This window comes from Ammodytes marinus, assembly GCF_949987685.1.
Source record: "Ammodytes marinus genome assembly, chromosome: 13".
Classification (NCBI taxonomy): Eukaryota; Metazoa; Chordata; class Actinopteri; order Uranoscopiformes; family Ammodytidae; genus Ammodytes; species Ammodytes marinus.
In genome coordinates, this window is record NC_137217.1 from 8,428,535 (window position 1) to 8,444,208 (window position 15,674).

A 15,674-nucleotide genomic window follows, 5' to 3' on the forward strand; every position below is an offset into this window, starting at 1 on the left:
GAGTTATTTTACCATAAAACCCATTGCTAATGAGCCGATACAAAGAGTTTTAATCTGTCTCCTTTCATATCTCAGTCACAAAGATGTGCGTGTTTGACTCAGTTTGCTGTATTTTAAGCCTTTTGGTGTTTGCTTTATGTGGTTATGCTTCACTAGCTGTGTGAGACGGGGCTTTTGATTTCTCACAGTCTCGAGTCATCCATACACACTTTATGTCAGAAGCTGTTTAGCGTCTCACTTTTATGTTTGCGTTTGATAAACACTGTGATTGTGGAGTACTGATGTAGCACTCTTTTACTGCGGCGAAATAAATACTTTAAACTCAACGCAATCAAACTGAAGCATGTAATCAAAATAACTAAAAGCACCATGTTGCTGCTTTGCTTGCGAGCATCTGCACCGCACTTGTTGACATCGCCCGTCAGTTGCACTGTGTGGGCGGCTTCTGACATCCTTCTCTTTTTCTCTTGAAAAAAGCACACACACTATATGTTAGTGTGCAGGTGCACTCACAGCACTGAAGTGTGATCTTGTAAAATACTTGATCCTTTCACTTCTTTGGGCCAATACAAATCATTCAAATCAAACAATCGGCAGAGGGAACCAAATATGGTCAAACCCACTCATCAATCATGACGCGTAGCCTAAGAAATACATACAGTATATACACAAACATGTATAAACATAGTTTTAAATTTCACTCAATTGTAGAGTTTCACTCGCCAAAAGGTTTGGCAGCCCCTGCATGAGATTTTAACACATTTTCCCAGTTTGACAATTGATAGCATGAAATCAGTCTTAACTAATCAATCACATCACATGCATTTTGTGAAGTAAAAAAAAAGAAATAATATTGACAGTACAGTATGCTGCATGCTGCGTATTCAAAACATTGTCACTAGAGATATTATTTTATTTTGTTGTTGTTTGTAAGGCAGTAGTCTGAAGCGATCAGAGAAGCATGTGATGAGGGCACAGGAGAGCAACTCCAACCATGTAAACACCTCCCCCCTCATCCTCCCCCGGGGAAGGACCTGCAGTGAGCACACACACACACACACACACACACACACACACACACACACACACACACACACACACACACACACACACGCAAACACACGCAAACACACACACACACACACACACACCCACACACACACACACACACACACACACACTCACACCCGCCTGTGGCCTCCTGGGCCCGGGAGGAAATGAGGGTAGGAGGAGGAGAGGGAGGAGAGGGAGGTGGAGAGGGAAGTGGCCGTCTAGCAAAGAGAGACAGAGTGAGGTGAGATAGGGAGAGAGGGCACAGCACACCATGCAAGATCAAAGACAGAGGTTAAACACCGCTGCAGCCAAAATAAGCACATCATCAGTGGTGGTGGTGGTGGTGGTGGGGGCTTTCAGGGAAAAAAAAATGTCCTCTTTTGATTCCCAATTTGGAACTCTGCTGTTTTATTGTTCCTGAGCCCTGGATTACGGCATGTTTCTAACTAGTTTGGCAATCGCGAAGGGGTTTTAAATCTGGACGGACACCTGAATTGTCCTGGGTCAAGTCATTTTACTTTGGCAACTGATGCAGATTCAGCTGACTACAGAGAGCCATAAAGCATGTCCTCTGTAAAAGAAAAAAAAAACTGAGGCTCATCACAGACTCACAGGTGGAGATCAGAAGCCTATAGCTCCACTCTGTCTCTCAACATGAGATCCACAGAGAGAATATGTCATGGTTATGTTTCTCAAGCTCCCTCTCTCTCTCTCTCTCTCTCTCTCTCTCTCTCTCTCTTATCCGACTGAGCCAGGAGCCCTGGTCTAAAAACAGCAGCAGACGTATTGATTCTGTGACATCGGAGTGCTTACTATTTACACCCCATACTTTATTTTGCTCTTTTCTCTTCTGGCTCTCAGAAACACACAATGCCAGACCAGTTTGTTTCGGGCATTTTTTGTAATTGTGTTGATGCTTTCCCCAGTCTTATTGTCCCTTGTGTGTCTCCTAAGTCCCACCTCTCGTCTTCTGATTCTAACCTCCTGTCATGTTCTCTCTAAAGTCAGCTATTTCACTAGACACTGCCTAACCCTACTTAATATTTTTCATCACTCTAATACTTATTCGGGTCCCTTTACAGGTATTAGCATTGACCTTTGCTGTTTACTTATGATTGACTTAGATTCTGTTTTATACTCTTTTCAGGACTATACCAATCTCAAATTTAGATACAGATATAATGATTTTTTTAAACTTGATAAATGTAGTTTGCGGGCACATTTATCCAACCCTGAATAGTAGCTGAAGGCATTCAGTTCATTTTAGCACCAACAACCTTCATCAAATAAGACAGGAGGCCGGGCATGTGTGATGCCAGACAGCCTCCCAGCCAGACTGCGAGCTGATTGGCCGCGTCCCAAGGCACATGCAGTGTTTTCACAGAACCACACAGCTGCTGCGGGACAAAAAATAAAAAATAAAAACTCAGCTCGTGGGGTAAACTCAGCTTTTGTTTGAAAACAAACCCACGCTCTGCGGCCCCTATCTCTTTCACTCCTTTTTTTCTTCTCTCTCTCTCTCTCTCTCTCCACCACCTCCTCTGTCAGTGGTCTGAGGGAGACTGAGTGGTTCCACATGGGAAAGCCCTGGGCTTCACACATCAGGCCGAGCTGCGGGGATGAAGTATGCTGTCTGCACATATCATCACATCATTAGGCCCCAAAGGGATCCCTGCGATGGATTAGGAGCTGTCTACCTGTGAGGCTTTTGGGATGAATTTATGAAGCACTTTATCACGATGAAGCATTAGTGGAACACTTTGTCTCTTTCCATTTGTGTTTATCCGTGGGAAATAATGAGTGTGTCTCCCTCCGTTTGGCTCACTGTCTTTCAGGCTCTCCATCTTCACTTTCTCTTTTACTTTGTCATTGAAGTGTGTGTTCTGACCTCTGACCCCCTCCCCCATTTGAGAAGCTGCTGGTTATCAACGCAAGACAAGTGGCGCTGTCCGAACCTCTCCAATCCAGCCTGCTCTCGTGTGTGTGTGTGTGTGTGTGTGTGTGTGTGTGTGTGTGTGTGTGTGTGTGTGCGTGTGTGTGTGCGTGTGTGTGTGTGTGTGTGTGTGTGTGGGAGGCAGCAAATTGTCCATTAAGTGTTATACTGCTGGGGCCCGAGAGAAGATTTGATAGAGTGGGGGAAACAAAAGTAATATGTAGCAGGAAATTCAATTGTCTCTCTCCAGCAAGTTTGAAGCTTTAGTTCGGCTTCCCCAACCAAATCAATTTCACATGAACGCGGTTCAGATGAGGTTTAGCGCGGAGTGTGTCTCGTATAGCCAGTAGTCTTGCTTTCTTCCCCTCTGTGTGCACTGATTTGATGCCAGTGTTGATATGTGTTTATACGATAGAGCTCCCATGACTCAGACAAGCTTCCTTTTAAATGCTGCCGAGAGTCCGCGCAGTGCCACAATAGAAGGAAGCGACCTCATTTTCTTTTCTCACAAACCTGATGTGCCACTACAAGAGGTACATGTAAGCAAAGGAAACTTCCCCCCCTCTTCATAGCGAGGGTCCTTGACCCGTAGCACATGCTGCAGTGTATTCAAGTAGTGAAAGTGTGAGAAGTTCAGGAAAGGTGGCATCAAGAGACTCCATAGTGAGAACAGAAGTCTGTGGCAGGAAGCCTCCGATACAACCCGGAGTTCAGAGGTGGTGTTTTGGACAGAGTCAGCTGAGGGAAGCCATGGGAAGGTGAAGTCACTCTCTTTGCCCGGTCATTGCCAGTCAAGCCTGCGTTCGGGTCTGAGGCAGATTGAGTTACGACAGCAGTGGACCTCAGGCCTGGAGGCTCTGCGTCTCACCACACCATAGGGCATCCTCTGTTCTCTGAGGAAGCCCGGCTGTTATCCAACCCCACCATGCACAGCCCTCGCTCTCCTCTAACCATTGCTAACTCAATCCCCAGTGCAGGTCAGGTTCTCCCTGAACTCGTACACTCAGAGTGGCCAAATGAAGTCATAACGCCCAAGCTTGGATTACTGAATAAATAGAATGCCAGGATCGTCTTGTTTCTTATGACCTGCTATAGCTTTGTCTAGCATGCAAGTTTTTCCTCTGTGATTATAAGTAGTAATGTACCTTTGCCTGTTTGTGTAAATTGGTGTGTTTCTGTTATATACTGGATATTAAATGACGGCCCACATGTCCAATTGTTGCAGCAAATCATAGAGGTCTGGTGTTGTGCTCACTGATTGGTTTATTGAAACACTTTTGGGCATATTGTCTTTGTGTGCCACAAAATAAGCCAGAAGGAAACAGCAACTCCTAAATAGACATGTTTCTTCGAACAACATAAAAAAACATTGCTGCTTCGAGCTAGCTACCACCTAGCTATAGTGTGTGTGTTTAGACTATAACATGAAGTATTGTAGCCCTACTGGTTACACCTTGCTCGGCTTTTGCTTTTGCAACTACTGTTTTGCCTTGTAATCGTTAAGGTGGAGGGCAAAATTACAGTCACCATGGTTACTTTTCACAGTACAATTCTAGCTCATTGTTGTATACACTTCTGCAGACTGCACCTCATACACTGTGCAGAGTTTTCTCTGTTAAGCCTTTAAAATTGTGCATATGTTTCTCATTCTGGACATCCTGGCTTAGACTGTACCTGCTCAGCAGTACCTGTGACAACATGCCCACACCTACGCAGCCCCCCGTGTTATTTTAAATCTGTGCTATTTTTGGTCTAAAAAGCCTGCTGGGCCTCCTGCTATGGTTGGTCTCAGACAAGCTGTCACAATTGAGCAAATTGTTGCCCACCTGTGCGGTTTGCACAGTTACGTTGATAACTAAAATGGTGCAGTCTTAAAACATGACCTGTACTGTATTGTTTATGCATGCACTACACAGGTGTTAGCTACTCTCTTTCCACCCCTTATAGCAGGTAGAAGCACAGTCGAGAGAGAGGGATTATTTTATCGAGTTAAACATTCATTCAGCCAGCAGTCACATCTGATGATGACTGGGTTTAGCTACAAGCCACTGCCAAGAAACACTGGTAGGCCTTCACAAAGGAGCAGAATTGTTCATTGAACACATTCAACCCAGCTGGCATCACAGTAAAGCACACAGCCATATTCATGTGTCACTCTCACACCAGCCCGAAATAGATCTCCGAGCTGCCCAGCCCATAGTATGAGTCCTGACAGGTCGGCACTGTGGTTTACTGATTGCACTGGCACAAGGGCTAATAAAGGATGTCACTCTGTTTAACTAAGACTAGCAGGGCACGTTTTTCTTTTCTTTTTTTTAGCGGGGTAATATTTGGAGTTCAGTTTTTCCGCTGTTTTTGTTTATTCATGAGGGGGTATCCTCCCAGTTACAGCGTTCCATTATTAACCTGGGCTTCTGAAAAAAGAAAAAATATAATACGTTTCCAATGCTGTTGAGAGGGACGCCTGGCCATGGAGAGTGTGTTCATGAACACATCTGACAATAAAAATTATCGTTAATGTCATTATAATTTTGTGAAATATAACATATATCATGCTTTTTACAATAGATATTAAAGTGCAAGTGTTTTTAAAACACTACAGCTTTAAAAGGCTTACTTTACAGCAGAGATCTTATTATACACCCCTATCTGTCAATATTATACAAAGGGGTTGAATTTGTATAGCCAAATTCCACTCTGAATAAATTGTTCCCCATGCAGCTCGAAATAGATCTTGACTGAAAGAGACCAACCTGATCTTAGTTATTGTATCACGATTAAGGATGTTTTTGTCATAGTCCATCAGAATTGAATTGAATAATATAATTTAAATAAACACAAAACTAAATGCATTTGTAGAACTGTTCAAATATTGCATGTGCACTTTTTAATTCATTCACAGTCATTACCTGTGCATTTGTTACTGTGTGTCATATAGGTTTCCTCAACTCTTCTTTTGAAATTTTCTTCATTTCCCAGAAGTTGTCGCAACTAAAAAGTGACACAAGCCACCCCATTAAACAGGTATAAATAGCAGCTTGGTGTTGTCTTGTGGTGTAACAGTTGGCCACATCCTGTTTCTGAGATTCTCACATCGCAGATAGAGTACATCACCCTAGATGAAAAAACAGGGACCGGTCTTTTACCTTTTTTTTTCTTCTGTGTTCATCACTTGTTTCTGCAGAATGGAACAATATCGGGCATGCCAGTGGAACATATTAGTTGATAAAGAGCAGCAAAATAATACTGCAGTTAAAATGTGGGCGGAGGAGACGTCACTTGTTTTTATACAGTGACTGAAAAGAAGAGAAGAAGCCACTGTTTTGACTCTTCAGTAAAAGAAAGGGTGCATTTGTGGCTTTCTGCCCCAGAGCTGATGGGTTTTCCCTTTCCTACTTTAGAATTCTACCTGGAGCTGTTGTTTTTCTCACCTCGCCTAACAGATAAGAGCAGCGACATTAAAGTTTGATCGTGTAATTGTTACATGTGCTTGCACTTCCTTCATGCCCTGCGATGGCACAGCTAAAAATACCCCCCTGTGCATGTAAATGCTTGTTTAGCTCAGAGTGGAAAAGGGGTTGAAAACAGCCAACAGTGTTGGCACAGGTTGTATTTTTCCAATGGGAGTTCCTCCCGTTTAGGGAGGTGAGTCCCAACCAAACCTGTTATTGTGTGTATTTGTATGTGTGTGTGTGTGTGTGTGTGTGTGTGTGTGTGTGTGTGTGTGTGTGTGTGTGTGTGTGTGTGTGTGTGTGTGTGTGTGTGTGTGGATATGTGGGTCTTTGACTGCATATGGAAAGCAGGGCATGCTATTTTAGGTGTGTGGCCTATATACTTATTTATAAAGTCCAATCTCTGAGATATATTTTGTTTCTTCTGTTTACATATTTATTTATTTTTTGATCCTTTGTAATAAGTGAACATATTGCTGTGGTGTTTCTACACTTTATTTCAGTTCTGCTAGCATCAGTACCATAGTCGCAAAGGATAAAGTAAAACGTGATTTTTTAAATATTTTACCAGCACCATGGACGTTCAATATGGCTTTGTACTGAAGAAAAGTCACATTATTGAAACGGTTTGGGAGTTAAAGGACTTGTTTTTGTCACTGCGTTGTTTTCGTCTTGATCGGTGCCGATGCTGCACCATTCACCCAAATGGTATCTAGTGATAACAACCTGCAGGCCTAAGAGTGGGTGGACTTCCTGTCTTGGCTCCTTGATGGTTTCATCAGACTCTCTTTCTCTCTCTCTCTCTCTCTCTCTCTCTCTCTCTTTCTCTGTGTGTCCACATAAGCCCGCTTTATCACAGCGAGCTCTATAACTGAGGAGCTTCTTGTTTGCGTCCAGCCACAGGGCTCGGGGTCCTCGCCATCTTCACAGTCACTTCCCTCTGTTTTGCCAAAGAACACAGAGCAGATAAAGGCCGGGGACTGATCCAGTGTCTGCCCGACTGTGGGAAAGGCGCGGGCACAGGAACTAGAGGCAGGAAAGACAAGACCATGACTTAAAAAACAGAGATGTGTGTACGGGGCCGATATGGGTTTTACAAGGCTGGCAACAACAGTGATATGTTTGGATTGCAGCTACTGACCTGAAGAATGTTTCAGCGAGTATGCAGTTTATTATTGCCTAATGTGACACTGTATGTCACAGGCTGCGATCACAAGAGTTACATCATACAAGTTAAACTTTCAAGGAAATCTAACACAAAAATGTATCATGTTAGAAAACATGCAAAATATATGTACACAATTTTTAACATATTACTTTGTTTCACCTGTATTCCCAGGGATCATCCCAGATTTCCCATTTAGTTATTTGATTTGTGACATTCATTTAAGAATATCCAGCACACATTCATTGATTGTTATTTTGTAGCGCATATTCCTAAAAAAATAAGAAAAGAAAACATTAAGATGAACCAAATTGATTTAGTGTTGCCTACACTTCCCATAATGCAACTTGATATATTTAATTAGACCCTCCCTGACTGGCAAACTACAACTTATTTCTCTTTTAAGGTCTATTAAAGTCAAGTAGCTTTAGAAAGCATCCATCACATAAGCCATTATACAACTGTTTTCACTTGTGTGTCTTGACCCTTTAGACTGAGTCTAGACCTATCTAGGACCCTGGAGTTGTGGGGTCCAAGGGCAAATCTAGCTTTGGCAGACATTTAAACTGATAGCCTTCCTTTCACAAGTCTTGCTTCTGCAACGCGTGGCCCACCTTTCTTCATTCAACGTAACAGTGTTTTAATCGTCTGAATTGTTATTTGATGCAACAACGTAATAATGATCTTCAACCTCTCTTTTTTCTTCCCACAGTTAACGAGATCATCAGGAACGACCTGTCCAGCATTTCGGTGCACACTCACGCATAGATAGCCCAGCGGTCTTCTGCAACAGCACAGACACTCACTCAAAAGACACCAACAAACAGAGGATGACAAAAACCCCCAAGAGATCTTAAGAGATCCAGATGATGAAGAATACAGTTTTGACCATGGATCCTCAAAGACCCGCTGCAGATTAACATTGACAATCAATAGCAAGCTCCATTTGAGTAAGCAGGAGACACTTGCCTTAAAAGATCTTTAATGGACCAAACAGCTCAATGTGACTGAATTACTTTGTTGACGGACGACAATCTCCTTTTCCAGTGTGATCTGTATGTCAATGCATGGACAAACTAACGGGGCTAATAAGTGTCATGCTTCATCACTTTGGTCCATTTGTTTGTGCAGTCAGTCCGCGACAACCGAATCGGTGCCTTACAGCAGTGATATTGACAGCAAACGGCAGCAGCAGCAGTCACCCAAATGCAAACGGTTCACTTGTAAACCCAAAGTGGAAGTTTTTTATATGACATTTTTGTATCATTTCAATTCTTTGTTTACAGGGAAACAGAATAAAAGGCTGGAATAAAAACAAACTAGGGAGTATGTGAATAGATTAGAATTGTATTTTTTAATTGTATTATTCTTGCTTCCTCGTTATTATTATCTCATTGTTCCTTTATACTGAATGTTATTGTATGATATTATTTTGTATAAACATGTATTTGAAACTGTACTTATGTATGCCTTATACTAAAATCATGTAGTTTGCTATTTAGCTTCTCCATTCTTCTCCCATGATATGATTCATACCATTTCTACTACCCTTCATTATGCTTTTCACCTTAGTGCCTATTTTATTTTTTGAATCATCCTGCCCAAGTCTTCCAGCTTTACCACAAAATCCATTATATAATGATGCACAGACAATCAGAGGAATATATAGTACATATTTTATGACAAGAGTTCCTGGTTGTGGGGCTAATAAAGGCAGGTATCGGAGTTTTTCTTCTCCTCCCAGCTATAAATTAGTATAACAATGGTATGCTTACCTGCTGAATTTAAATGAGAATACTCCTGGGCAATATATATACATATATCTATTTGTCTCTTAACTTCTTGCACTGCAGGTTGGCATGTACATATGCACAGGGATAATCTAAGTATGCCATAGGCTCAATTTTACTGGTAGTCTGGGTGATTCCACTGAGGACTGTTACATACTGCTGGCAATAATTGATCTTGAGTAAACCAAAGGATTTTATCTTTGGTGAAATTATTGTCCAAGTTTCCTCTTTTTCTGTCGGAGTTTTTATAGAAGTGTGGCTCCCTGTACAAAAAAAATCAAAAAACATTATGCACTTTACCATTGAAACAGAGCAGTTTTTCTTGCTTCCAGACCAAATATTGTAGACTAATTTCCATTGTTGTGTCATAAACTACATTGTCTCTACTGCCACACAGCTGTAGTCTCTTCCAAGTCAGCTTTCCTTCGGAAGCATGCACATCATACCAATGTTGGAGATCATTTAGCTGACAGTAGCTTACCATTTAGCTTCCTTATACATTTTTGGACATATAGTATAATAGCATGACTAAACTGTATAAATAAGTTTTCTGTTTTGTGCCTTAGTATCTTCCTTGGCTACAAGATCTTTGCAAATCTATTATGCTTTCCTGTGTAGGCACAAGGTGAAACATATTTTCTCTTTAATATGAAATATTTATGAAAAATAAAATGTGTTTAATTGCATTTAATGTGTTCTCAACAATGAATTAATAAATGGCATAATGGAGACCATATATATCTGAAGTTTTATTTTTTTCTGGTGTCATATTCACATTTTGTGAGACGTTTCATATTGTTTTCAAAGTAAGATTTTGCATCTTTAAAAAATATATATTTTAACTGTTCTGAATTTGATATCAAGCATTTTCAAGCAGCTGAGCAGCTTGAACTTGCTTTGGTAGCCGTACTGTTTGTTGGTCCTCTGCATGATGTGTGTTCTAGTTTTAACTCAACAAACAAACAACCTTATAGTTCTCCTACTTAGAATTTGAAATTTGTGCATCACTTTCTTCCACATGCGTCTGATCAATTAGTGTATTACTGACTTTGTTTTGCCTTCTCAAGTAAAACTAAAGATTAATCATTTTAAAGTATTTTAATAGTTTCAGAAACACAACTAGTTCTATTTATCGGAGATAATATATTTTGTATAACAAAAATATATTGAATCACTTTGTGTTCTTTGACTATTGCCCATATGGCTGTGCTTTAGTTTAACTGAGTTGAATGATTTTTTTCTTGTGTTACAGCTTAACCTTAGTAAACCTTAGACTCTTCAAACCTGTACGTATATAACTAATAAAACTTATTATGGAGACTGTTTGACATTGACAAGCGAATGACAAGAGAAGGGACGTTTTTTCCCCCATTTTCCTTGTTTCTTCTCGGGGAGAATCCAAAATAAATGTCTATCACATTGCTTTAGAAATACATTTTTATATAAATGTATTTTAGTAGAGGTTTTTTTCATTATTCTGTTATAGTTCTAGCTGTTAACAAATAGATGTACAGTAGGTGCTAGGTGTTTAACATTGTATGATGTTCCCTAAGCAACTGCCAACAAAGAGGACACTTAAAATCAATCCAGGTGGTATGAGGTCTCGTCTCCCACCTTTTCTCTCCTATTGAAATACAAACAAACCTTCACTGTGCTTTAGCGGGATTAAACGCAACAAGCTGCTGATGTGCCAAGTACAAGCAGAGGCCTGTGTGTGTTCCGGTGATCATTGTTAATGGTGGTTAGTTATGACTGAAACAGCTCCTCACCATGGGAGCTGTGCCACGCTCCTGTGTACCACCTGCCAGTCCCCCAGACTGTTTCCATCCAGCAAAAAGTTATGAGGCGCCCTATCCCCATAGTGACAGAAGGCAGGCCTAGGCGGTGCTCCCCTGCATGACCGTGGTAGGCCTAAAATAGCCCCACTATTTACAGATGCAGTCACGCCCCTTGTTCCTGGCACCCTGTCCTTCTTACCTTAGTCTTCCTCTGACGGCGCGGTAGCCTACCCTTTGACACAGTGGAGAGATGACTCCCGGCCATAGTTTCCACCGAAGCAGCAGTCAACTATGGGGTCAAACAAAAGCTATGGAATATCCCATGATACGAATACAAATGGAGCTTCCAGACCTATTGACATTGGTTGAAAGACCTGCATCTATTTTTAAATGAATTACATTTTCAAATGAATTAAATGAAGTGTGCGCTGCTAAGCTACGACAGTGTGTAAACGTACCTCAATATGTTGCTTTGCTTCAGGATGCTGGAGTGGTCAATACGCTTCAATAGCACCAAAACCCCACTGTCTTCGCTCAATTCATGTCCATCCAAAGCTAACTGTTTCCCAAAGTTTCTTATATGCTAAGCATAGTTAACTATCGTCTCTCTGTAGCTTCATATTGAACGGACAGTTAAGCGGGTGGTGTAACATTACAACTGTCCCCGGCGTACAAAAAGTGTGACTGAATGCATATTAAGGTTCCACTGATTGATTTACCAAATGATCAAATGCTTAGACTGACAGGCTGTCTTACTGACAGTCATACTGAACCAATGTGAGGCCCAGACTCTGAGCTTGGCATCCCCACAGTAGAGAGGGAACAGCTCAGGCAAGCAAAAGGCAATCTTTGATCGTAATGATTGCAGCGCGTGCCATATTCTCCTCGGGGTCGACATGCACACGGCACCTGGCAGAGGGCACGACTTAGAAGTTTCATTGTTCGGATTTATGGTGTCTTTACGGCCCTGCTTCCTCCCCCCTTTGTATCCCCGCCGAGCCCCTTAATTCGGCCTTTTATACAGTGAGTGCATAGGCACGGTGCTGGAGCTCCTGCCCGCGTCTCTCATCGGCCATCTGTAGGCAGTAAATCCTCAATATACCTCTGTTATGAAGGGCATGTTGAGAGAACCATGGGGGTGGCTTTAAGAGATGCTTTAAGAGATAATTGCTTGACCATACTGGGGGACCTTTGATAGTCTTGTCCCTTAAGCAAGTTTTACATTTGATCTTCTTTGGTCTCTAGGCTCTCTCTCTCTCTCTCTCTCTCTCTCTCTCTCTCTCTCTCTCTCTCTCTCTCTCTCTCTCTCTCCAGAGGCATGCAGTACGCCAGATGACTATAAACAGACCGTCTTATCAATTACCTTTAGGATGATAAAGAAAGAAGACGAGGACCATCTGTGGGAGGATTTTTAGCATTATGTTTACATGTGTTTTTTTAATCTAGGGTGGGGTTTTTCGGGGCACCACAGGTGTGCGCGGACCCCCCTTTTCACGGGACCGTTTCACGTGTGACAGGGCCAGGAAGATGACCCTCTGACATGCTGACACGGTCACATGGTTGCAGAGCTATGCACAGACAAATCACCTTTTTAAAAGACACTTTAAGAGACGCTCCGAAAGACAACCAGATGGGGCCTGGAAAATCTTGTGCCGTCTTTTTTATTCCCCCATCTGCATCCATTCAGCTTGATTCGCTCTCGCTTTTGTGATGCGTGAAATGTTGTGCAAGGATTTTCTTTGCTTTTATTTAAACCGAAGTGGCGGGACAGATGTTTGAGCTCAAGAATATGTGAAAAGTGCGAATTATCTTTTAAGAGTCTGTTTATATGATCGCACCGCGCGAGTACTCAATTCTCCACATCAAAGTCGACGCATCCAACATCCCTTTCTACTTCACTCTGAGAGCTCTATCTCTTCAATGCGAAAAAAAAACACATCCGAAAGACATCCCGAGCTATTGCCCCTCTATTGTTTGCTGTAAATGTTTCGATACATACTGTATGCAAGAATGTTTATGTTAAAGTACATTGTAGCGCACATTAGGGATGTTCTTAATGGGCTACAGTTAAAAGCCCTTTGCTAGTCAAGAGTTCAGGCAGGTGCAGACTCTTACAGTAGATAAAGGAGCCTGGCACTGGAGATGAGTTCACGACAATCACTGTGAGGCTTTTAGACGCCTTCTCCGAGCTCAATCTTCATTTCCCCTGACACTGATTTTGCAATAAGGATCCGGAGAAAAGGGGAATGTCCATCTATTCATTTTAATGATCTCTTATTATTGACTGCTGGCAGGGAGGGGGCGGGCAAAAGGTAATGATTCTTAGTCTTTGCTGGCCAATCACTCCTCTTAAAGGAATAAGACTCTAAATAAGGCCACTAATGGATGCCCAGTGTGACCTTAAGTTGACCCATGTGCGAAACCCATGAGAACTGACTTCCCGACATATTGCTGCTTTAGTTATTTTTTTCTTTCTTTCCTTTTTTACTGAGTTGGTTATGATATTTTCCAAGTGGAAGGTGTAATTGTTAACAAAAGTGTCAAAGGGCAAATTCAATGTGGTCTAAGTATACTACCAAATACCAGTTGTTGTTGTTTACCGTAGCTCACATGCTCTGATGTATATAAATGATCTTATTTTGTGTGCATAGTAAAAGGATAGAAAATTATTTAGCCTTTACTTCAGTATGCAAGTGTGTGTGTATGTGTATGTGTATGTGTGTGTATGTGTGCACCCATCTCAGCCAGTCTTAGCTGTCATCAGACTGTCAAGGTAATGAACGCTACTTTACTGCAGCCTCCAACAGCTCTTTAAGGCCTACTTCACACCGCTGGAGAAATACACTCCGGTATCAGTTGTTTTGCCCGGATGGTCCGCTTGGATGATGGGTGGGCGGGGAAGTTATTAGGCGCATTCATCTCCAAAGCTCCCCAAGCCGTACTATCCTGAAACTGACCACAAGACAACCCATATCATCCTCAAAGATTACCTGTCTCCTGCACTGTATATGAATGTTTTATCATAAAAGCTTTTTCTTTTTTGCTAAGTGCCTCCTTGAGTGTTCGCTCTCAACTTTTGATTACTTTATGTCTTGTTGTGAAGAAGAGAAAAAAAGGCTCCAGCCCATTTGAATATAATGGACTTAACGGGAAAGGTATAGACTCTTTTGCTTCATTGAAAGGATATACTGTATATCGCAGTGGTGTAATCCAACACAGCGGCGGCCTGGTGTGAAAAAAGTTTTCACAAAGTGGTCATTTCAGTGCCGGGGAGTGAGCAGAGTTTGTATCTTGACGTTGTTTTAAAGTGGGCCAAGCAGGTGGAGCGAGTCAAGGGATAAAACAGACATGACACAATCATATAAATATAACCGTATGGCAGGCCTTTGTATAGGATCCATATGTTTCCGTCTGCGAGGAAATATAGGATGTCATGCGTTACTGTGTAAAAAGACTCATTTACAACCCTTAAACGCGGCCCAATTCAACATCTCTATATGTTTGATGTGGCGGATCAGATCTCATTTGGCTCTTTTTATGTATGATATCTGAGTTTCTCTTTTATATAGTCGTGAGTCATTTAGAAGAAAAAATATTTTTTCTCTCGTTTGGTCTAGACTTTGAGGTTTCCAGCCCCCTTAGTCCCCCTCCCCCCTCCCTAGGCTTTACCAGACGTCGCGTTGTGAGAGGGGAATGGTCGATTGCATAACGGAAGGCGAGACTTGATCGTTCCTGGCCTTCTCACAAAATTCAATCATTCTCTGCATACTCCAACCCCACGACGGCCCATTAAAGAGCAGCACGGGCTAGGATTTCCCCTCATGTGTTTTAAATTGAAATTACGGTCACAAAAGGCTGCCATATGCATGAATCGAGGAAGACAAGGAGCTTTGGGGAAAGGGAGATATCAAAATAGTTGGACAGAAGGAGAGACAGGGGAATGCAGGCAGAAAGATAAGGAAGATACCAGTCCGTCTCCTTTCTATCATGATGTGTATGTATATTATACTTGTGTCATACTGCCACCCACATTCAAATTAGGCAGACTGCTCCCCTGACCTAATCGCAGTGCATTTGGATCATTTCATAAGGCTTAAAGGGACCCCATCAATTGTTTTTCCCGACAAAACATATTAAAAACTGACCTAAATCTCAAATGCTCCCCCATACTGAGATATAAAGCTAATGCTCTCAAACTGGTCTGCAGCTTTTAAACTCAGCACACCATAAGTCATAGAAACAGTGGAAAGAGATAAGGAGAATAGGTGAAGTATGAGACACCAGGAGATGATGACCCCAGATGTTCTCTGAGGAACCAACTGGGATCTGAATCAGACTCTGACTGGCCATGAGTTCCTCATTCCTATGTGTCCCCATGGACTGGAGGAAGAATAAATATGCATGCACACGTGCACAGACAGACACGCACACACACACACACACACACACACACACACACACACACACACACACACACACACACACACACACACACACACACAA

At 42.0% G+C, this 15,674-nt stretch overlaps 1 protein-coding gene across 2 annotated transcripts in view; it reads left to right on the forward strand.

The window, feature by feature from the left end:
- The window catches only part of LOC307259267 (nuclear factor of activated T-cells, cytoplasmic 1-like), a 62,873-nt gene extending 52,790 nt beyond the window's left edge, over window positions 1–10,083 (forward strand). For both annotated transcript variants that reach the window (XM_080039039.1, XM_080039040.1), the window contains one exon: window positions 8,316–10,083. In XM_080039039.1, the coding sequence (XP_079895165.1) occupies window positions 8,316–8,371 (56 nt within the window). In that variant the 3' untranslated portion in view covers window positions 8,372–10,083. The remainder of the gene's footprint in view (window positions 1–8,315) is intronic.
- The last annotated feature ends 5,591 nt before the right edge of the window (window positions 10,084–15,674 follow it).